At 36.7% G+C, this 23,450-nt stretch overlaps 1 protein-coding gene and 1 non-coding gene across 6 annotated transcripts in view; one reads left to right on the top strand and one right to left on the bottom strand.

Annotated features, from left to right (window-relative positions):
- Positions 1-23,450, top strand: part of LOC138806216 (solute carrier family 41 member 2) — an 87,847-nt gene that overhangs the window by 35,115 nt on the left and 29,282 nt on the right. For all 5 annotated transcript variants that reach the window (XM_069991758.1, XM_069991768.1, XM_069991777.1 and 2 more), the window contains exons 6-8: positions 1,042-1,188; positions 11,712-11,859; positions 18,727-18,806. In XM_069991758.1, the coding sequence (XP_069847859.1) occupies positions 1,042-1,188; positions 11,712-11,859; positions 18,727-18,806 (375 nt within the window). The remainder of the gene's footprint in view (positions 1-1,041; positions 1,189-11,711; positions 11,860-18,726; positions 18,807-23,450) is intronic.
- On the bottom strand, positions 10,580-10,686 carry LOC138806483 (U6 spliceosomal RNA). Its single transcript, XR_011365898.1, has one exon. It is a non-coding gene; the product is annotated as a U6 spliceosomal RNA (small nuclear RNA).

Raw genomic sequence — 23,450 nt, 5'->3', positions numbered from 1 at the left:
TGAGTATGCTGGGATAAAAACATTTATGGTAATTTTTCTTCTCAAAGTCTGGTGACCTTTTTCACAGGTATATTTTGTTGACTTATAGTTAGCATATGAATTAAACATTTAAATTTTTTAATGTGCTAACTATGAGTTTGACTGTAGATATTATCATTTTCTCCTATTTGATTCAAAAAATTAAACATCAAAAATGACTGTTGATATTATCATTTTCTCCTATTTGTATGATTCAAAAAATTAAGGATCCAAAAGCTTAAGTACATAATTATATTTTTCTCTTCTCTTGCAAATTTATAGACTGAAATTTTATAGACTATCTTTCACAAAGACTTTATTGTGTTCAGGCCTCTAGTGCTCAAAATTTAATTACTTCTTGTTTCTTAATACTTTAACACCTTAAAAATAAAGCAAGAATTTCTTTTTTTTGGGGGGGGGGGTCCAGTCGTGGGGCCTGAACTCTGGGCCTGGGCGCTGTCCCTCAGCTCTTCAGCTCAAGGCTAGCACTCTACCACTTGTGCCATAGTGCCACTTCTGGCTTTTTTTTCTGCTTATGTGGTGCTGAGGAATCGAACCCAGGGCCTCATTAAAGCAAGAATTTCTATACTACATGTGAACAAGTACATTTTTATTGGTCTTCTCAGTTACTATGCGCATAAATAAAACTCACCTTACATTGATATTTTTATGCCTTACCTGAAGGTTAAATGTAAATCTTTGAGCTTGATACATGTATACTTTGCATCTAATGTAGTGTGTATATGCTAAATTCAGAATTTTAGTTTTAATGTAATTTTATAGTAGCTTTTACATTATACATGAAACACTGAACTTCTCAAATCTTCCATTTTCTTGCCTGGGACTTTGTAGAAGGACATCTTGCCAAAGCATTACAGTAAAAAGTGTTCTGTTTGCTTAATCAGCTTCTCTGAACTGAATAACTAGAATTGACATGCTGTTTGTTTAGTCTATGTATTTCACTTTTGGGGGAGTGATTTTCTAAATCATAACATTAAAAGTAATAAACCATATTTCTTTTAGGGATAATAATGGTTGGAGTTATCGTTGGCTCAAAGAAGACTGGTATCAATCCGGATAATGTTGCTACACCCATTGCTGCTAGTTTTGGAGACCTTATAACTCTTGCCATCTTAGCTTGGATAAGTCAGGGTTTGTACTCATGTCTTGGTAAGTTGGCTTTAAATTATAATTTTTATTCAGAATCTCTTTAAATAAATATTTTTGTAGCAATGTTATGGATTCCATTTACCAATGAGCTTTTCCCCCTAGCCAGAAACTGATACCAATAAGTAGCCTCATGACAATTAACAAAAGGGAAAAATAACACCATATAAATGATCCTGAATGTTGTGTGAGGTTGGACTTATTATGTGTATAATTCCTGATGAATACAGATAGAGTGTTTATAGAGTCTAATGAATTGCTTTAATGCAAATTTGTTTTGTGGGACTGCTATCAATGACACATGAATATAATTGTGATTTTGATTGTGCTTTCAGTTTTTTAGATGGCAAAAAAGAAAAAGAAAACAAATCCATAGTAATACAGGGGAAAAAACAGAGTTTACAAGCCAAGCCAAAAGCAAACATCTATTCATATTTTTACATATTTCTATAAGTTCTATACAGGTATATGGAATGAATACTTGGTTTGAAGAAGAGTCTCAAATATGTGTTCTTGAAACATATCTGAAAAGGTTCTATTTGACATCCTAAATTCCATGATTTTCTACAACTTTTGGAGATGTCAAGGGAATCTTTAGTTAGTGTATAAAATTGCCTTAAACTATTTAATTTGTTACTTAAAGACACTATTCAGTAAGACTTGAAGTGCATGTTCAGGGAACCCTTTTCTCATTGGGAAGATAAAGATGTATTCACTTACTGTAAGTGGTAATGACCTAAATATAGGATCTTGTCACCATAGTATCCAGGCTAATGCTCAACTCTCTTTTTTCCTTCTCAAAATGAGAATTACATTATTGAAGAGATAATCTTAAAATCTGCTATAATCTTTATTTTGGGAGTAATAAACTGATTTTTCCTTCTCTAAATTACTATATAATTTAGGTTTGGATGTTGAAGTGTTATGGGAATTGAAATATTAGCTTTTGACTAGTCAGCTAATGAGGCTTTTCTTATTTTGTTTTGTTTTATTTTTTTGTTGCTCATGGGGCTTGAACTCTGGGCCTGAGCGTTGTCCCTCAGCTCTTCAGCTCAAAACGAGCACTCTATCACTTGAACTACAGCGCCACTTTGAGGCTTTTCTTATACTTATTCCATTCACCACTCAAAGGCATACAGGTGGACAACTGAAGAACAGGCTGTGGACTGAACTGGAGAAGAATTCCTGTCATCAATAGGCTGATCCTTAAGGAGGAAGCTAGTCAGGCATGCTCACTGCTGCTTTCCCTAGCCTTTCTAGTTAGATAAGTCTTTCCTACTATGAGGAAGAGCTAAAAAGAAGAAAGGGGAAGAGGAAAAGGTTTTCCCCAACATTATTAAGAAAATAGAAATACAGAAATTGTGTGGATCTGTCAAAGAACATTAAAGTAGGAGGTGGGAACTGGCTGGGTGTAGTAGCTTATACCTATAACCCCAGCTTCTTGAGAAGTAGAAATGTGGAACACTTGAGTCTAAGTCCCACCATATCAAAAAATTAGTGAGATCTCCATCTCAACAAACAAGTTTGGTTTGGTTGATGCACACATCTGGTCTCAGCTCCACAGGAAACATAAACAGGAGGAGTGAGATTCAAGCCTATCTGTTTATAAACATTGAAACCCTATCTCCCAAATAACTAAAAAACAAAAGAAGCTGAGAGTAATCTTAAATGGTAGCACACTTACCTAGAAAATATGAGGATATGAGGTCAATCTCTAGTAACATTACCCCCCAAAAAGAAAGAAAAGAAAAGGAAACAAAAGAAATGGAAAGTTGGTGGCGGTTTGGGAATAAGTTCCTTGTGTACCTAAAATTGAAGAAAGTACTGTATACTTTTTACAGACTTGGGTACTTAATTATTATTAAGTTATTTGTAAAACATTTCTCAATTGTTTGGTAAATACCAAAACATCTCAGCAGTTGAAAACACAGTAGTTAAGAAGAAAGAGTATGTCACTGAAGAATGTTACTATAAATAAATATGACAATTGTTATAATGACATAGGCTGTGTACTATGAAACTCCAGAAGACAGATCAAATGTGACTGATATTTAAATTTTTATTTTTTATGTTTTATAAATGATGAACTCTTATAAAAGTCTTCATTATAATATATTGTCTAAAACTTTTAATATTTGCAGCATTACATAGTGACACATTAATACTTCAACTGGATCAAGGAATAAAGTAAAATGGAATGTTAGGATAATTTTGAAAAATAGTATTATTAAATATTTGTTTTGTTTTGTTTTTGCCGGTCATGGGGCCTGACCTCTGGGCCTGGGCGCTGTCCCTCAGCCCTTCAGCTCAAGGCTAGCACTCTACCACTTGAGCCACAGCACCACTTCCGGCTTTTTCTGCTTATGAGGTGCTGAGGAATCGAACCCATGGCCTTATGCATGCAAGGGAAGCACTATACCACTGAGCCACCTTCCCAGTCCAGTATATTAAATATTACTTAGGATTTATTTTTTTGTTTTTTACTTCTTAAAGCTTTCCCAAAGTAACTCAAGTTAATTAAAACAGGTCTTTTACATGTCATCTATGTTAATAATTCTCCCAAAGGGATTTTTTTTATTGGCCAGTCCTTGGCCTTGAATTCTGGGCCTGGGCACTGACCCAAGCTCCTTTTGCTTAAGGCTAGCACTCTACCACTTAAGCCACAGTGCCACTTCAGGCTTTTTCTGTGATTTAATTGGAGATAAGAGTCTCACAGACTTTCCTGCCCAGGTTTCCTTCAAAATTCAATCCTTAGATCTCAACCTCTTAAGTAGCTATGATTACAGGCATTAGCCACTGGTGCCTAGCTTGGGATTTTTTTATTTTAAATAGGTTAATTGATTCCATAGTTACTTGAGCATTTGTGTTCAGATTTCTAAAGCATCTGCTTTCTGAGCACTAGGGGGCCCCATAAGATCAACACTTGGATGCCTGATATTTTTATTCTGAGTACAAAGCTTTAGAATAGGCATGTTTAAATTCTAAGATTATTTCTCTTGCTGAGAATCCTATATAGAAGCAAGGTTTAATTTCTGAACTAGAGTGAAAATACTTAGCAGTCTTTAAACAGAGGATTTCTTGGTAGCTATAGCTTTGGTTACAGAAGCTGTTTATTTCATGGCTCAGAGTAAGTTTCATGAGATCAGTTAATCAAGAGGATATAATATATATATTATATTATTATATATAATAATTATATATATACCTAATATCAGAGGGCCTAAACTATACAGCCAGTACTAACAAATTTAAGGGGAGGAGTTAACAATACAGCAGTAGTAGCAGTAGTAGTAGTAGTTATAGTAGAAGACTTCAGTACCCCACTTTCAGCAAGGGTAGATCCATTAGTTTTCAAGCAGAAAATGAATAAAGGATCACTGGACTTGAAAAAGTGTTTCCCCTGATTTTTTTTACATTTGTAATAAAGGCATTTTTTAAATAAAAAGTTTTGATTCTTCAGAAAGAAAACCTTTTCAAAGATGTTTTCAGCATCTATTGCTTTAATATCCTGCATCACATGATTGATTTATATGTTAAACCAACCATGCATCCTACATTGTTGTAGTGCATAATCTTTTTGATATGTTTTTTAAAAATAATTTTATTTGCTATATTTTATCAAGAATGCACAGTAATATTCATTAGAGCTATTGGACTATAGTTGTAATGTCTTTGGCTTTGGTATCAAGATAACGACCTCATAAAGTGAGTTTGGTAATATTCCCTCTAGTTCATTTTTTTTTAAAGTTTAAGAAGGGTTGATATTTGCCAAGTGTGGTGGCTTACACCTGTAATTCCAGTTACTTGGGAAGCAGAGTTAAGAGGATCATAGTTTAAGGCAAGCCAGAGAGGAAAATAGCAAGATCCCATCCTAATCAAACAGCTAGTTACGTGAATTGTGATCCTAGATGCATCAGAGGCCATAGGCAGGAGGATTGAACTTTGAGCTTGCATAGGCAAAAAATGTGAGACTATGCATGTGAGATTAAAGTATTTAAAATTGGTATCCCTGAAGAAAATAAAGATGGCAACATATGCTAAGGAGAAGTATTTCAAGTGGAGATAGTAAAGGAAATAATTAAACTCTGATATACTTTTCTATGTTTTACAGAGAAATACAAAGGCATATTTATGTCTCTTCAGTTATTCTTTAAATATGTACCACTTTGTTTTTTTGTTTTTGTTTTGGTCAGTCATGGGGTTTGAACTCTGGGCCTGAGTGCTGTCCCTGAGCCCTTCAGCTCAAGGCGAGCACTCTGTCACTTGAGCCACAGTGCCACTTCGGTTTTTGGAACTAAGAGTCTCATGGACTTTCCTGCCTCAGCTGGCCTTGAACCGAGATCCTCAGATCTCAGCCTCTTGAGTACCTAGGATTACAGGGGTGAGCCACTGGCACCTGGCTTGTACCACTCTTTAAAAGCTATAAGAATCTAACTGTGAGAGCTGGTGCACAATTACTGGTATACATCTATAAAATCCAAGCCCCCTGGAAGGTAAAGCAGGAGGTTCATGAGTTCAAGGCCAGCCTTGTCTGCATCCTGTTTGAATAAAAAAACAAAACAAGACTCCAACATTGAGGCAGTAGTTGAAAAACCCGCCTCCAGTGACAGATGCCCTTTGTCCCTTCTTGCTTGCGTAATTTAGGATTTATAAAACTCTCTTTCAAGTGTTTATAACTATGTGAGTATATAATTCTTTTGTTTACATGATGAAAAAATGATCAGCTTTTCTGTTTGTAGGAACAATCTAGAAATAGTATTTGATTTCCCATTCTTCAGGTTAATCTTAAAAGATAGCTTAGAGCGATAAATGCACCAATAGCTGTGACAAGTGGTTTCTATCCTGTGAGATTATCAGGGCACCCCTAGCAATCTACAGGGCATTCTAGAGTATCTCCAACTTGATGTACTGATGTGAGCAGAATCCATATTCACCTTTACCATCACTGTATTGAGGGCTTTTTAGCACTGTATCATCTTAGTTTAGAAGTATTTCTAGCATGGAAGTTTTCTGAGAAAATGTAATGGTGATTTAGAAAAAAATGGTTTACAGTGTATGATGCCTCTTGCTTTGCTATTCACCCAGCAGTCGCTAATGTATAAAAATTGTCACTCGTAACAGCTGCAGATTACAGAAGAATTTGGATGAGAATGATAAAAGCTATTGATGAGATGATATAATAGTAGTGTAAAAAATGCCACTGATAATATTTTTTAAAAGGTGAAAGCCCTGAGTCACAAAAGAGAGTAATTATGTTTGAGAGATCAGTGCAATCAGAGCAATTTGAACCACTTTTGCTGTGCTGATTTTATGCATTTTATTTGCAGCCCAGAATTGCTCCAACACTAAAATATATGGACATGTGTTGGGCTTAAAAAATCCAAAAGCTAGATGTGGTAGTGAACACTTGTAGTTCTGCCACTAAGGAGGCTGAGGCAGGAGGCTCACAGGGTTGAGGCTCGCATGAACTACATAGTGAGACCCTGTCTCAAACAAAAGCACAAAGTTTTATGTATACCAATAACAGTTTTCTGTAACTGTAGCAAACTGCCATGAGGCTTGTGGCTTAAGACAAAGAAAATGCATTTTTCCCACAGTTATGGAGGCTACCTGTCCAAAATGGATTACAGATGACTAATGTGAAGGTGCCCGAGGGCTGGCTTCTTCCTTTCCATCCTGGCGCCACTGGTGTTTCTTGGCTTATTGCCCCCACCACTTCTATCTCTGCTTCCACTGTCACGTTGCCTCCTTTGTAACCAAGCCTCATCTGCTCCCCTTAGAAGGACACCTGTGATTGTATTTAGGGCTCACCTGCATAATCCAGATAATATCTGAATTGAAAATTACATTATAATCCCACCCACAAGTCACTTTGCCATGGAAACAGTGTTCATGAGCCTTCCGTAATAGGGCCATTATTGAACCTACCCTAATGACCATGATGATAGATTGAGATTTTTAATACAAGGTTATTTTACCCAGTCTCTATTGCACATATCTCATGTAGAAGAAAGGCATTATGTTACATTTTAAACTATAAATACAGAAATTCATGGATGGTATTTAATAGACTATTTTCTCTTGCTAATTATGCATGTCATTAGTGATTTTCTACAAGTACTTTAATTGTATGACATTTCTACCAAGTAGAAACACAACAGATTTACAACAAATCATTTGAAAGTTTTTGCTTTGTGATGATTTTCATACTTTGCAGACCATTTTGTACTTCTAGAATACTTGCAAAAATAAAACCAGGTGTGCTCCCTACGTGCCTTCTGCTTAGCTTCCCCAGTGTTAACCTCCTATACTGTTCGTATTGTCTCATTTCCTTGTGCAAATATGTTCTTTGTCTTTGACATGTGCTTTTAGCTTTCCCCATTTGATTTTTTCCATTGTTAGAATTTTTGTAAGTTGTATATAGTCCCACACTGTGCAATCCTTCTAAAGTGGATAATTCAGTGGTTTTTGTTATATTCCTAAAAGATTGGGCAACCATCGCCACGATCTAATTTCAGAATAATTCATCCTCTCCTAAAGGAACCCCAGACCTTTTATCAGGAATCCTCGCCCCACCCCTCGCCCAGCTCCGCACAGCTACCCTTTGCTCTCTTCTCCCTTTAGATGTTTTTGTTCTGGACTTTTCATATAAATGGAATCATGTGATATGTGACCTTTTATAACTGGCTTCTTTTACTTAGCATAATCTTTTCAATGATCATTTGTATGACTCAGGACTGCATTTTATTAAGTGCTGAATAATACCCTGTTATATGGATTCATAATGTGACTAAATCACACTTTTCGGGATATGCTATTTTTTGTTTCATTTTATTTTAACTTTTGATGGTACTGAGGTTTGAACTTAGGGCTTTGATAGTCAAGGGCTCTACTACTTGAGCCACGCTTCCAGTCCTTTATTCTGTGATTGGTTTTGAGATAGGCTCTCACTGTTTTTTGTTTTTTGTTTTTTTCTTGGTGGGTCATGGGGCTTGAACTCTGGGCTTGGGCGCTGTTCCTGTGCTCTTCAGCTCAAGGTGAGCGCTCTACCGCTTGAGCCACAGTGCCACTTCTGGTTTTCTAGTGGTTTATTGGAGATAAGAGTCTCACGGACTTTCCTGCCCAGGCTGACTTTGAACCGTGATCCTCAGATCTCAGCCTCCTGAGTAGCTAGGATTACAAGTGTGAGCCACCGGCGCCCAGCAGGCTCTTACTTTTTGCTGGCCTGGTCTAGACCTCAGTACTCCTAATTATGCTTCCCACTGTAGCAGGATGACAAGCACGTGCCATTAAACTCAGCTTCTGATGAGCTGAAGTCTCATGAACTCAGGCTGGCCAGGATTTGAGATCCTCCTGATTTTATCCTCCTGCATAGCTGGCACCACAACTGTGAGCAGTAATGCCCAGCCATTAGCTGAGAGGAGGGAATCTCGTGAAATTTTGCTTAGGCTGGCCTTGAACATGAGTAGTTAGGAGCCATAACACCTGGCTCTATATTTTATCTATTCATCATTTGATAGACACTTAGGTTGCTCCTTCCCCCCCCTTTTTTTAGCAGTATTTTGGTTGATCTCAGGGTGTCATACTTGCTAGACAGGTACCCCATCATTTGAACCATGTCCTCAGTACCTTTGTACTTCGTTTTTTGAACAGGATCTTGCCTTTTTATCCAAGCTATCTGGACCACAGTCTTCCTACCTATATGTCATGTGTAGCTGGGACCATAGGTGTGTACCACTAAACTGGCTTTATTGACTTAGATGATTGTTTTCTGGGATGGCCTCAAACTGTGATCTTCCTGATCTCCACCTCCCATGTAGCTGGGATTATAGGCATGAGCCACTGGCACCTGGCCATACGTTGCTTCCACTGTTTAGCCATTATAAAGAATACTACTATGCACATTCATATACACTTTTTTGTTTTGTCAGTTGTGGGGTTTGAACTTAGGGTTGGGTGTTGTTTCTGAGCCTCTTTGTGTTGAAGGCTAGCATTCTACCATTTGAGCCACAGTGCCACTACCGGTTTTTGAGTAGTTAATTGGAGATAAGAGTCTCACGGGGGCTTTTCTGCCCAGACTGGCTTTGAACCAAAATTCTCAGATCTCAGCCTCCTAAGTAGCTAGGATTACAGGCTACCGGCCTCTGTGAGCCACCAGTGCCCAGCCCATGTGCAAGTTTTGATGTAGCTCGAGGGTTTCCATTCTTTTGGACATATATGTAAGAAGAGAATCACTAAGTGGTAACTTTTTTTAACTTTTTGTGCAACTACCCACTCAATTCTTGTAGTTTTTTTCTTGAGAAATTTGTCCTCCACTTTGAAAGTGTAGGACAGTGATGCTGGGATCCAGGTAGGGATGGGGTACTCTCTTAGCCTCAGATATTCTTCTGGACATGAAATGTTGAAGGTGGTTAGCATGGTGTCCCTGTGTGGTCCTGAAGCTGAAATATTAAGAAGAGCCTATCTGGCGAAAGAGTTCTTTTCATTTGTGTTTAGTTTGTCCAATGCTCAGTTCTCTTTGGTCCTAAGGAGATCCATTTGACAAATTTTCTTGTTTTACAAGTAGGGATGCTCCATCATTGGGATATCATTTATCCTTTTCTAAAGGATAAATAATCCTTTTATAAAGAGAACGGGGCACTCATCCAATGAATCAATGTTCTTTTAATTTTTTTTTATTTATTTTTTATTTTGTCAGTCTTGGGGCTTAAACTCAGGGCCCAAGTGCCATCCCTGAGCTTTTTTGCTCAAAGCTAGCATTCTACCATTGGAGCCACAGCTCCATTTCCAGCTTTTTAAAAAAAGTTAATTGGAGAAAAGAGTCTCATGGACTTTCAAACTGTGATATTCAGATCTCAGCCTCCTGAGTAGCTAGGGTTACAGGCATACGCCACCAACGCCAAGATTTTTTTTTTTCTAAAAAGTAATGGATAAAATCTTGTAACTGTAGCATTAGTTCTTTAAATGAAGGGAAATGCAAAATGACTTTTTTGTTAAAATCATTTTGAATGCATGATTGTAAATCCAGATGGAGCCACAGGGAGACTTGTTTTGATATTATTTTAAATAACTGCTTGTCTCTATCTGATGGAAAAAATTGAAAAAATATAATTTTCTATCTTGTTCAAAAATCTTAGTCCTATATGGGAAGATCTTTAAGACAATATGAACTATGATCAAACATGCATGCTGGGTAAGGGCTGCAGAGTTCTGTGAAGCAGTAGAAGATGAATTAACATTCTACTGAAACCTGTGGTTGGGAAGCTGCAAGGTTATGAGAGCAACTCTATCTCTAAGTTCTGACAGTCCTTACTAGTTTCAATAAATATTAGCATTATCAAGATGATTCCAGAAAGATCCTGCTTGAAATCTTTTTTTTTTAAAGAACAGATTTAAAAATATGGAACGCTTCACGAATTTGCATGTCATCCTTGCGCAGGGGCCATGCTAATCTTCTCTGTATCGTTCCAATTTTAGTATATGTGCTGCCGAAGCGAACACCCTGTTGAAATATTGATGATAAATAATATCCTTAAAAATACTTCGGATGATATAACTGTTTAGATAAAGGACTTGCAACTTCCAACTAAAGGGGATTTGGAATTAAGCCTAAAATAATTCTGAATGAAATTCATGGAATTAACAATTTTGTACTAAAAAGGCACTAGATATTTATCTACTTGTCACTTAGCCCACTAAGTTACATGTTAGGGGTCTGATTCCAAGAATAAGTTAAGTAATTTACTTATTGTTGTGATTGTTAAACAGAAATCGCATCAAATTGTCTATATTAATTGGATATTTACAAAAACTTAAGTTACTATTTATAAGTTTAATTTCTTATATTTATAAGAATGCTTTAAGTACTTGAAAACGTATGAGCTAAGTGAACTATGTAAAGTAAATAGAACCTGTTAGTTAAGGTTCTCTCATTTCTTGCCCTTCTTTCCTCATTTTCCAGGAACCATGGTTTTTCAGTCTAGTATCTGAAAACTGTTCTTATACACATTCATGTGTGAACACACACACACACACACACACACACACACACACACACACACACACACACACACACACACATCTCATCCAGTTCTGGAAGCACATTTAAATTTTTGTCTAGAAAGGCCTTAATCATATTTACAAAACAAATGCAAAGCTCAAAGTCAATGAAGCATGAAGGCTTTCTGTACAGGTAAGTGTAATAAGAATGGAAAGGAATAATTATGATCAAGGAAGGCATCTATCACAGAAAAGTATAACAAAGTCTTGGAAGTCTGTTCAAGGGTAACTTTTTTACTTGTCTTATTATACTATTATTAGTGTTTGATGTATGCTATATAGCTGTTTCATAATAAATATTTTTGAATAAATACATTAGTTTTCAGATACTTACTTTTTACCTTATTTATAGTTCTAAATTTGAGTTTATAAAAAAAGTAAGATACTTGAGTCATCCCTTCTGTTATATTAAATTCTTGATAATTTGCTTCTCTGAAAGGAGTGAAATGTCTTTTTCTGCATTTCAGAGACCTATTACTATGTTTCTCCACTAGTCGGTGTCCTTTTCTTGGCTCTAACTCCTATCTGGATTATAATAGCTGCCAAGCATCCAGCCACAAGGACAGTCCTCCATTCAGGCTGGGAGCCTGTCATAACAGCCATGCTTATAAGTAGGTTAGTATTAAATGTGTATGTGCACTCTATTTACAAGTATGCATGTTTTAAACAAGCTACCTGATTTTATTTCTTGGGTGAACTATTGTACAGAGCCAATTTATAATCTTCTCAGATAATAATGTGTAAGTATCAGGAGTTATTGAAGTCAGAAAAACCTGAAACTCTTTTGACTGTCAGATCTAGCTACTTGTCCCAAAACAACAAATAAAGAGACACGTGATGGGGAAGGACAGACATGGGAGGCTTATTAGTACAGCACAAGGAAGAGGAAAAGTGAGCACTTCAGCCCATCTTCAGGCTACTACATGAGCTTTAGGTTTAAAGGAAGATTGGGGAGCAGGATATGGGACATATGCATAATGATTAAATAGTGCCACTCACAGGGGTGGTCTGTCATCAGAAGAGTGGCCCAAGTTGCTCCTTACCTCAGGACTGGTCAGGCAGAGTCTGGCAACAATAAGAAAGTCATTGCTGCCTGGCAGTGGGGAGAGCTTCTTCTCAGTTACAGGATGCTTCTCTATTAGTCCTGTCCTTCCTGAATTCTAAGGTAGCTGCAAGGTGACTGGCAGGACACTGGTAAGGACACAGGGAGATCAAGCATTTGTCTTGTTTTTAATTATGCTTTGGAATTTGTAGGCCTGAGTTAAAAGTGAGTGCTGGAAGTGGGACTGTGGCTCAAGTAGTAGAGTGCTTGCCTTGAGTTGAAGAGCTGAGAGTTCAAGCCCCACAACCAACCAAAAACATGAGTGCTTTTCAGCAAAAACAGCTTAAGTACTTTCTATATGTGTTTTAACTCAATAGAGCCATTAAGTTGCTCAGATAAGTATCAGAAACTTGAGGAATGTAAATATCCACATCTAGCACTCTGACAGGATTTGAGTATAGTTAAGGATGCATGCACATGATCTAGTTGTGAGCATCCTCATCACAGTGAAGTTTTCAATAACAAAAATATAGAACAACTTGGGCTGGGAAGGTGGCTCAGTGGTAGAGTGCTTGCCTTGCATGCATGAGGCCCTGGGTTCGATTCCTCAGCACCACATAAGCAAAAAGAAAAAAGCCGGAAGTGGCGCTGTGGCTCAAGTGATAGAGTGCTAGCCTTGAGCTGAAGAGCCCAGCGTTCAGGCCCCACAACCGACAAAAAAAAAAAAAAAGAGAGAGAGAAAGAAAAAATACAGAACAACTTTTTCAGTAACCAAGTGTTGGTTAAATATCATAGTATACTCATAAATGTAATATTAGCCATTTAAAATAACATTAAATAACATTAAAATAACATCTTCATTACTATGGAAAGATGTTCAGTATATTCTTGATAAAAAATAACCTAGGAAGAGTATGAATTTCCTGTAAAACATGGCAAATTAAGACATGTCTATCTTCTTCCCTGAAACTACTAAAATGACAGCAAAAGGATAAAAATGGTATAAAACCATCAGACAGACGGGGGAGCAGAGAAGACAGCAGGTGAGAGATTAAAACAATTAGAAAGGTAGGAATTAGATGGATGGTTGCTAACTGAACAAGCAGAAAGAACAGCTAATAATCAACTATCTTATAGAAGCAAGCTGATCTGAACCCCAGAAACCCAGACAGGCCCAAAAGTTAGAGACATTAAAGTTTTCTGAAAGCCAAAATGAATAAGGAGCAGTTAGGTTCCACAGCCCTTCTCTACCTTAAGCACCCAGATGAATGCCCCTCTCTTACAAAAATGATTCAGAAACACTTGATGGGCATGTTCAGGTAAGGGCATGTGAGTTAAGCATTGTATGAAAATCAAGGTGGCTATGCTAAATAGCGAGAACCCATCCCACTTCCTTCTCTTTGTTCATAGAACACTTATAGTCAGGCATAGATTCCCAGGCAAAAGTTAGATAGTTGGTTTCTGGGGGAAAAACTGGCAGATGCTGACCTTACAGCTCCTTTAGTGACCTAGCTGCCAACCTACCTCATTGATGTCTGGTCCACTTGATGATAGGTTTTACCCATAATCACGCTGAGCCCCACAGGTGCTCCACAGAGCTCTTTGAAGTGGAGCACACATATAGGATCACCAGACTTTGGAAGGCCTCTATCATGGAAGACAGGGTAGGGATGCCCGAAAGACCTCAAAGCCCTGTTATCACTGTGCTCAGACAAAGAAACTATGGCATCCATACTGTAAGGACAGAATATTATAATTAGGGTTTTTAAAAAATATATAAATATCAAAAAACCAAACAGTAGAAAAGCTGAAAGATAAGAGTGAAGAACTTTCCTGGACATTAGAATAAAAAAGAAATTGGGGGGGGGTGAATAAGAAGTAACTGATAAGCAGAGAAAATTATCAAAGACATGATAAGAGAAAATTCTCCAGGACAGAAGAATGTGGATTTCCAGATAGAAAAGGCCCACTAAAGACATTTCAACATAATGAATTAGTATATGAGGGGACCAAGGGAATGGTATGTAGCTAACTGGTACGGCCCTAGGTTCAGTCCCTTGCACTGAAAGAAAAAAAGTGTGAGGAAATGAAACTAATGTCATCACAAATCACAAGAGCTTCCAGAGAAATAAGAAGTTACCTTTAAAAGACTGAGAATCAGAATAAAGACTCATACAATATCAAAATTGATTTCTTCAAAATTCTAAGGGAAATGATTTTGGATATTAACTGCAGTTGCAATATCAAATCAGAAAAATATGATCCCCTAGAATTTACTTCCCCTGTGACGTTTCATTTACAGTGGAGAAAGAGTGTGACCACACAGTGAGGACCAAATCAAGAAAGAGGCTGACACAGGAATGAGGAATCCCATTTTGTGCTAGCATATGGTTCATTTTCGGGGGAGAATTCAGGCAACAGGATCCTGGGATTTGGTAAAATAGAGACCAAGATCCAACATTCAGGGAAGATTCAACAGGACAGCTGTACCTAAGGTCTAGAGACCACCATCAAATTTGTCAGAAAGACAATGAGCATAAGGAAAGGGCTCTCTAAGAATGAACAAATGTAGAATTGATTCTGTGTAACTGAGTTATACAGTTGATGAATTAGGAATAAAGACTTTAAAAAGTGAAATTAATTCAAGACAAAACAAACAAATACATGTCAGAATATCTAACATACTGTGTATGTTAGTGGTGAGTAATGATTCCATTGTTACAATAAAAATCCTTGTTCCCTTTTCATATATGCATAAAATCAACCCTATATATTTCACCATAAAATATAACCCAATTGGCAGGATAGGGGAAGAAAGGATTTGTGATGGAACCAAAGTAGGGATGGAACCAAAGTAGGATAATCCTCATCTGCTATAGTAGGAGGTCATTAGAAAAATGTCTAAAATTAAAAATAGAAATAGAAGTTTAAGCATGTTATTTAGAAACATAGAATTAAACACCAGAAGAAACAGCTAGAGAAGTTGAAAAGAATTCTTTTTTTTTTTTTTTTGGGGGTCCGGTCATGAGGCCTGAACTCTGGGCCTGAGCACTGTCCCTCAGCTCTTCAGCTCAAGGCTAGCACTCTACCACTTGAGCCACAGCGCCACTTCCGGCTTTTTTTTTCTTTTTGCTTATGTGGTGCTGAGGAATTGAACCCAGGGCCTCAGGCATGCAAGGCAAGCGCTCTACCACTGAGCCACCTTCCCAGCCTGAAAAGAATTCTTAATACTGACAAGGATCTGGGAGTGAGGCTAAGGACTACTGGTTCATGATAAGCTTTGTGATACCCTTCCTTTTCCAATAATAAAATAATACTTAAAAATATTTAATAAAAATAAAACTACTTTTACAGCTTGACTCAGTTTTGCTTTTTAAAAAAGAATTTAAAAATGTATGAGAGTATAGTTATGAGGATGGTAAAAGTGAAGAAAGTTTTAGATAGGAGCACTAAATTCTGGAGGTCTGTTGTACAATATGGTATATATAATTAATAAGAATGTATTGTAAAAAAAAAGAATGTATTGTAGTCTTGAAATTTTCTAAGACAGATTTTAAGTGTTCTTACCACAGGGCGAGTGATAATTATATAATATAATACATATGTGAATTAATTTTATTTAGCCATTCTAAATGTGTATGTATATATATATGTATATATTTCAAAACTTTATATATATATATATGTAGTTCTTATTTGTCAACTTAAATAAATAAGATATATAAGTAAGTATCTGAAAGGCTATAGCATACCAGCATATGTACATATACACATATATGGTATATACACACAGTTATACTGTGTACATATATAGTATAATACAATACACATATATATACACACATATAGTATAACTGAATGATGAAACTACATTTTTATGTTCTTTTTGTTTATACTTTTAAATTTTTTCCTATAAGTTTTATTATCTTGGAAACAAATATAAACAAGTTGTCAACATATATGAGTAGTACAAAGAAAATTTCATTATGATACTACCACAGAAAGACACAATGCACCCCACCAATCTTGTCTCCCCATTATCCCCATCCTCTTCAAAAAATTTCAACATGTTTCATTGTTTTTATTTTCATTTATGTATGTAAAGTACACTGATCAATTACCTTGTTCATTCACCCTCCCTCATCTCTATGATCTCCTCTCAAAAAGTCTATTTTTACTTTTTTTTCTCTGTCAGTCATGGGGCTTAAACTCAGGGCCTGAACTCTTTTGTTCAAGGCTAGTGCTCTACCACTTTGAGTCACAGTGCCTCTTCCAGTTTTTGAGTGGTTAATTGGAGATACAACTCCCACAGGGACTCTTCTGCCTGGGCTGGCTTTGAACTGTGATCCTCAGATCTCAGCTTCCTGAGTAGCCAGGATTACAGGCATGAGACACCAGCACCCGGCTATTTTACTTTCTTATCAGTTACCTTTTTTTTTTTTAAGTGTATATTAATTGTGCCAAGGAGATTCACCATGTTATTTCACAGGTGCATATATTATCTTTAAATCAGAGTAACCTCTATTGCTTTTTCTTTCCCCATCTTCCCAACTCCCATTGTTCAACAGCTTCCAGTGGGATTCCTTGTGGAATCTCATATACATACTGTGTACTTTCATGTTATTTATTCTCCATCTTTCTCATCCCCCACCCTCATCTCCCAAAACAGTCATATAGTGTAACAAAAATATTTTTAAATGTGTTTTAATAAGTGTTCTGGCAGTGAGACTTATTCTCTGATTCTAAAGTAGTTTGTGCTAGAAATGTATACATTTAAAATTAGATCTTAAATATTATTTTTTAACCTTTAAGTATACCTTTTTAATGAGAACTCCCACAGTTTAGTATTATGACAGGATTCATTACTACTACTCAAGAATTAAAATTATAAAGAACTATCAATTTACTGATGTTTACTATGAGGTAGTCGTAAGCACATTTGTTCTGATACTGTGACAACCAGTCCCATTCTGTGTCAGCATGTGGTTCATTTTACTGTAATGTGATTGCATTTTCTGAAAGATTTAAGCAACAGGATCCCAGGGAAAACTGGCACTGGCAGTGTTTTATAAACAGATGAAAGTTAACCAATTATATACACTTTGTAAACTTAAATTCTCCAAGTTCCATTGAGATATTGAGAGTGAGCCACTAACTCTGTATTAAAAGTATCTATAGTATTTTGTAGGCTTTTTAAGTTCAGCTCTTTCTGTGGCTACAACTCAACTATTTGAATTTACCAATGATAAGCTACATCCTACCTATATGTAACTTTTTGTTTATTTTTGTGCTGGTCCTAAGGCTTGAACTCAGGACCTGGATGCTGTCCTTGCTTCCTTGCTCAAGGCCAGTACTCTATTTCTAGAGTCACAACTCCACTTTTGGGCTTTTATTGGTTAATTGGAGGTAAAACTCTTATAGACTTTCTGGACTAGCTTTGAACTGTGATCCTCAAATCTCAGTCACTGAATAGTTAGGATTAGATGCATGAGCTATGGGTGCCCAGCTATATGTAGTTTTTAAAATATAACTTTATTGTTATTATTAAGGTGGGGTTTATTATTAAGAGGGGTTACCACTGTATAAGTCAAATAATGAGTACATTTCTTTTTTTTGGACAATGTCACCCCTTCCTTTGCTTTCCCCCATTTTTTTTCTGCTGCCCCTGTATATATAATTTTTTAACCCAATAAAAACTATCCTTGTAATGCTTTGACTCCTTCAAATATGAAAGTAGTCTTTTAAAGTTATTTTTAAATTAGAAGAATAATATATGACATGGTTTAAAAAATAACAAGCACAGGAAGATATACAATGTGCATCAGTCCCCTGGCAGTCTGACTCCCTGGAAGCAGACATGGTTAGTAATTTCTTATGAGTCCTTCCGGACATTTTAATGCATTTAAACTTTAAATGCACTTAAAAAGCATATGCTTTTTCTTTTTTCCAGCAGTAAGACTTAGAGATCAGAGTCCTGAAATTTGGAGCTTTAATTTATGCCAGGTTTTAATTTCTAACCTTTTAGTGTTAATATTGATTTTTTACTTTTAATATTTTCCTTTCTACTTTATTTATTTATTTATTTTTATTTTTGGTTGGCCATGGGGCTTGAACTCTGGGCCTGGGCAATGTCCCCGCGCTCTTCAGCTCAAGGCAAGCACTCTATTGCTTGAGCCACAGCGCCACCTCCAGTTTTCTAGTGGTTTATTGGAGATAAGAGTATCACAGACTTTCCTGCCCAGGCTTTGAATCGTGATCCTCAGATCTCAGCCTCCTGAGTAGCTAGGATTACAGGCATGAGCCACTGGCACCCAGCTCTACTTTATTTTCGAAATGATTGAATATTCTATTTTACAAAGCCAAAGTATTTATAGATACAGAATGACTTCAATTACTTTTTCATTCTTCCTCCATAAACTATATGATATTATTTCTTTCAGCATTGGGGGCCTTATTCTGGACACAACAGTATCTGACCCGAACTTGGTTGGGATTGTTGTTTACACACCAGTTATTAACGGTAAGAATTAGATGTACTGTTTCATGAGGATATAAAATCTTTTTTTCAATTTATTTTTGTGATGTTACTGAGGCTTGGACTGAGGGCCTCAAGATCTCTCTTCCTTGGCTTTTTCACTCAAGACTCTACTACTTGAATCACACCTCTACTTCTGGTTTTTGGAGGTAAAAATTTCTCAGTTTTGCTAGCTTGGGCTAGCTTAGGGCTGGCCTCTGGCCACAGTCTCAGTTCTCAGCCTCCCAAGTAGTTAGGATTACAAGCATCAGCCACTGTTCCCTCTTGCAGAGTAGAAATTAAATACCTTGATTCTTATGTGGAGATCACAGTTTGGAAAAAGCTGCTTTATCATTAGATATTAATTTGACAGTCAGACATCTGTGTGGTTAAAGTTAGTGTGGTTAAGTATTATACTTAAGCTAGTATGGTTAAGTATTATACTTCAGATCTGCATTATCTTTTACCTTGGCCTTTTCTGCTGTCTTACATTATTTTGTAGCTGCTTTGGTTGGTTGTCATGAATAAATTAACATTGGAAGCTTTTAGTTTTTTTTTTTTTTTTGGTCGGTTGTGGGGCTTGAACTCTGGGCCTGGGTGCTGTCCCTCAGCTCTTCAGCTCAAGGTGAGCGCTCTACCACTTGAGCTACAGCACCACTTCCGGTTTTCTGGTGGTTTATTGGAGATAGGAGTCTCACGGTCTCTCCTGCCCGGGCTGGCTTTGAACCACAATCCTCAGATCTCAGCCTCTTGAGTAGCTAGGATTACAGGTGTGAGCCACCAGCGCCCGGCTGTTTTTAGTTATTCTTTAAGTCAATTCAGTTTATTAGAATCTATTACTAGTCTGCCTATCCTTTTAAAATATTCCTAATAATTTTCTTTTCCATAAAATAGGAATTACAACACTTAAATTCACAGGGATCTTTGTTTGAATTGGTTTTGGATGTGGCTGTCATTAAGTCAGACTTCAGTATAGCCTAGACTGGTATCATTTAAAAAAAATTTTACCTGGGGAAAAAACATACCAGCATTTATTTTATTATACATTTAATATAAATTGTTGTTGTTGTTGTGAGGTTTGAACTTAGGGCCTGGGCACTGTCCCTGAGCTTTTTCACTCAAAGCTAGCACTCTACCACTTTGAGGCACAGCTGTATTTCTGATTTTCTGGTAATAAATTGGAGATAGGAGTCTCAGAGACTTTCCGAACTGGGCTATCTTTGAGCCATGATCCTTACATCTAAGCCTCCTTAGTAGCTAGAATTACAAGTGTGAGCCACCAGTGCCTGGAAATATAAATTACTTTTAATGTTTACAATAATGTTATACAAAGGCAAGTTTTCATATTTAAAATTTCTATTGAACAATTAAACTTTTTCCACCTTTAAAATGTCTGTGAAGAAATTTCTCTTACAAGTGTCTCCCCGTATTTATGGTGCTTCTGTACCCGCATATTCAATCCTTAAAATCTGGGAACTATCTGAATCAACCTTGCTCTTCTCATTGACATGAAAATGGCCAAATATTGTCTATTCACTTTTTTACATAATTCACTTGTTCATCCACTTATTATATAATAAGCAGGTCTCCGTGTTGTAGTCTAATGTCTTCACTGAGGTCATCTGTTTCAGTAAGGAAGTAACCTTTCTGACTTGCTCCTATTCCATATAAATTAAATGCCACTAAAAGAGTAGTTTTCTATAAATAATGCTTTCATCATATTAATCACAAGATTAACTTAACATTGATTTTCCTTGTGTATTAAACCAAATATGAATTCCCTTATCTAACTTTCAAAACCCTTTATATGCCATTGGTTTTTATTCCCAAAGGACACACACCACTTTTCATATTATTCTTATTATTTTCTTGTAGTGTCCCTACCAAGACTGTCTTGGTATCAGTACTATTTTCCTTCTACCTGTTCAAATTCTCTTCAGTGAATATTAATTGACAAACTAATTTTAGAACTATATCAAACATTATTCTAGTTAGAAGCCTCAATTGTAATAAACCTTTCATTAGGAAGGTTTTTATAGTTATTTTTATAGTTATTCATATTCCATAAGAAACCAGTGTAGAGCTACGTGAAGTGTGTTCCCCTTGGGAATGTGTACTCCGGCACATAGCAGGCTGGTAGGAGGTAAACCTCTTGGTTGGGTAACATGATGAATTTGTCTTATGGTAAGTTCCACTCTAAAAATATTCATAGAGAAGTTTTCTTCCATGTTCCTGGTTACCATTCCATTATCACTCCGTGGAATTCTCAGTCCATCAGTTAATTTAGACTTTTATCTATCTCCCATGTCTTCTCCTCCTCCATTGTTTCCCTTTAGCTTACAAATGTGCTCATGTTTTTCATTCTAAATCACCTGTTCTGCCTCTCAGGCTTTGGTTTTCTCTTCTCTTTACAAACATACTTTCTATATTTTTCTAATTCATTAAGGTATTTTCCTTCCCTCTCACTATTGGTAAGTACCAATCTTTCCCTTGACCTTTTTTTTTTTTTTTTAACTTTGTCTCATTCAGCTTTTCCATACTGTTTAATTCACCTCTTTTTTTTTGGGGGGGGGGTCTGTTGTGGGGCTTGAACTCTGGGCCTAGGCCTTATCCCTGAGCTCTTTAGCTCCAGGGATAAGCCACAACGCCACTTCTGGTTTTTTTTTTTCTTGGTGGTTAACTGGAGATAAGAGTCTCATAGACTTTCCTTCCCGGGGCTGGCTTTGAACCTCAATCCTCTGATCTCAGATTCCTGAGTAGTTAGGTTTACAGGTGTGAGCCACTGGCATCTGGCCATAGCAAGATTTTAAGGAAGATTGTTTCCTGGGTAGAGTTCCAGAAAAGTTGCCCCTCTACCTCTTTTCATGCCCAATTTAATTTATCTTTTTATCTATCTGTTATCTTCCTAAAAAACCTAATCTTGTCCCTTTCTCAAAGATCACAATTTGCTTTTTGTTTTCCAGGCAATGAAGTAGAAATTATTTAGTGTAACATATTGGGCTCAGCAGGGTACAGAAATGTAACTTTGGTGTGGAGAGAAAAGGAGCCTGAAGCAAGGCACAAAGATAAATGGTAACACAGAGGTGTAGGACAGAGAAAAGACTGAGATAAAGAGATGTTCAACTGATAAGTCTAGTTGTCCCAAGAAAGCATGCAGATTCATTTTTCCAGGGTGATTTTTCCTGTGGCAGCCATAGAAAACTGTATTTGGATGGCAAAAGATGAAGAATGTAGCTACTTGTAGCCATGCTTAGAGCATAAGTGATCAGCCTCCATATATCTGTCACCCATTGGAGACATGCAGGCTGGGGAGTTTTGAGTCAGGGCAGTGTTTCTCAAACTTTTTCATTGTCATAGAGCGTGCTTTGAAAGAGCTATCTAAAATAATTCTAAATCTGCTAACTTATGAAATATTAGCATCATAAATACATTGCTTATTCACTCACTATCTATGCACACATATGCTGTATAGTGTGTATGCTTTGAAAAAAGTATTAAGCCAAGCTCACAGAGACAAACAGCATGTGTTCTCTATGGTATGCAGCAATTAGATATGATCTGGGATATGATCAATTATGCAGGTTTCTAGATATTCATACATAGTAAGACCAAAAGAGGATACTCTGACGAGAGAAACACAAAAGCTCAATGCCTAAGTACCTCTTCTTATTTATATAGAATAATATACATACTGAGACAAACTCCAAGATATGGAAACAAGGGACATTAGTATAGTGTATTCAACTATATATCTTTGGAAGTGTTGCGGGGAGGGTACAGAACTTGAGGGAAGAAAGGATGAAAAAATGCAGTAGTGGAGCTCACTGAACACTGATCAAAGTGAACCATATAACTCATGGGTAGAGATGGGTGGAAGGACTGGGAGAGAATGAAGGAACAGGAGACACTGTACAAAATGTAATTGTAATCCTTCTGTAGATCACCTTTATAATAATAAAGTAAATTAATAATAAAAATATTAAATAATGGTATAAAGGGATTACAATTCCATGTCAGGTTTTGAATACAGTGTTTCTTGATAATGTATGTATGCTTTATACATAAAAAAGTAAAGTCTTTTTCTCTCCCAAGATCTATTTTTTGCCCTCATTAGGAATATGTGAAGGATGTGGAAAGCACGTATCAGTCATTTGATAACTTGTGCACAAGTTATTAGTATTAGGAAGGAAATGGTAAAGCTGATGACTGGGCTGGTGAGTTAAATGTACCTGCCCATATTTATCTGAAAGGATCCTCACTAGGAGAAAGATTTATGTATTTCTTCTGAAAAATATAAAAATGTGGAAGACATGTTTCCGATTCCCTTTACATTTCTTCAAAGTCGAAGAAATTATTGTTTATGGGTTCTAAAACAGTGTCTTGAAAGAAAAGCAAGTGAAAGGATAAGTGAAGGTGGAGGAGGCTAAAACGTCTGGGTATACGTGAAAGGATGGGGAAGGTGGAGGAGGCTAAAACGTCTGGGTATACATGGAAGGATAGAGGAAGGTGGAGGAGGCTAAAACATCTGGGTATACATGAAAGGATTGGGAAGGTGGAGGAGGCTAAAACATCTGGGTACCTGGAAGGTGCCGGGTCTGATGTGAGATGGATTCTGAGGGTTTATTTTTAAGAAAATAAACTTGTTTATTT

The sequence above is a fragment of the Dipodomys merriami genome, unplaced genomic scaffold (genome assembly GCF_024711535.1).
Source record: "Dipodomys merriami isolate MVZ:Mamm:240054 unplaced genomic scaffold, mDipMer1.0.p SCAF_10, whole genome shotgun sequence".
In the NCBI taxonomy this organism is placed as follows: Eukaryota; Metazoa; Chordata; class Mammalia; order Rodentia; family Heteromyidae; genus Dipodomys; species Dipodomys merriami.
This window is presented reverse-complemented; position numbering and strand designations above follow the sequence as displayed.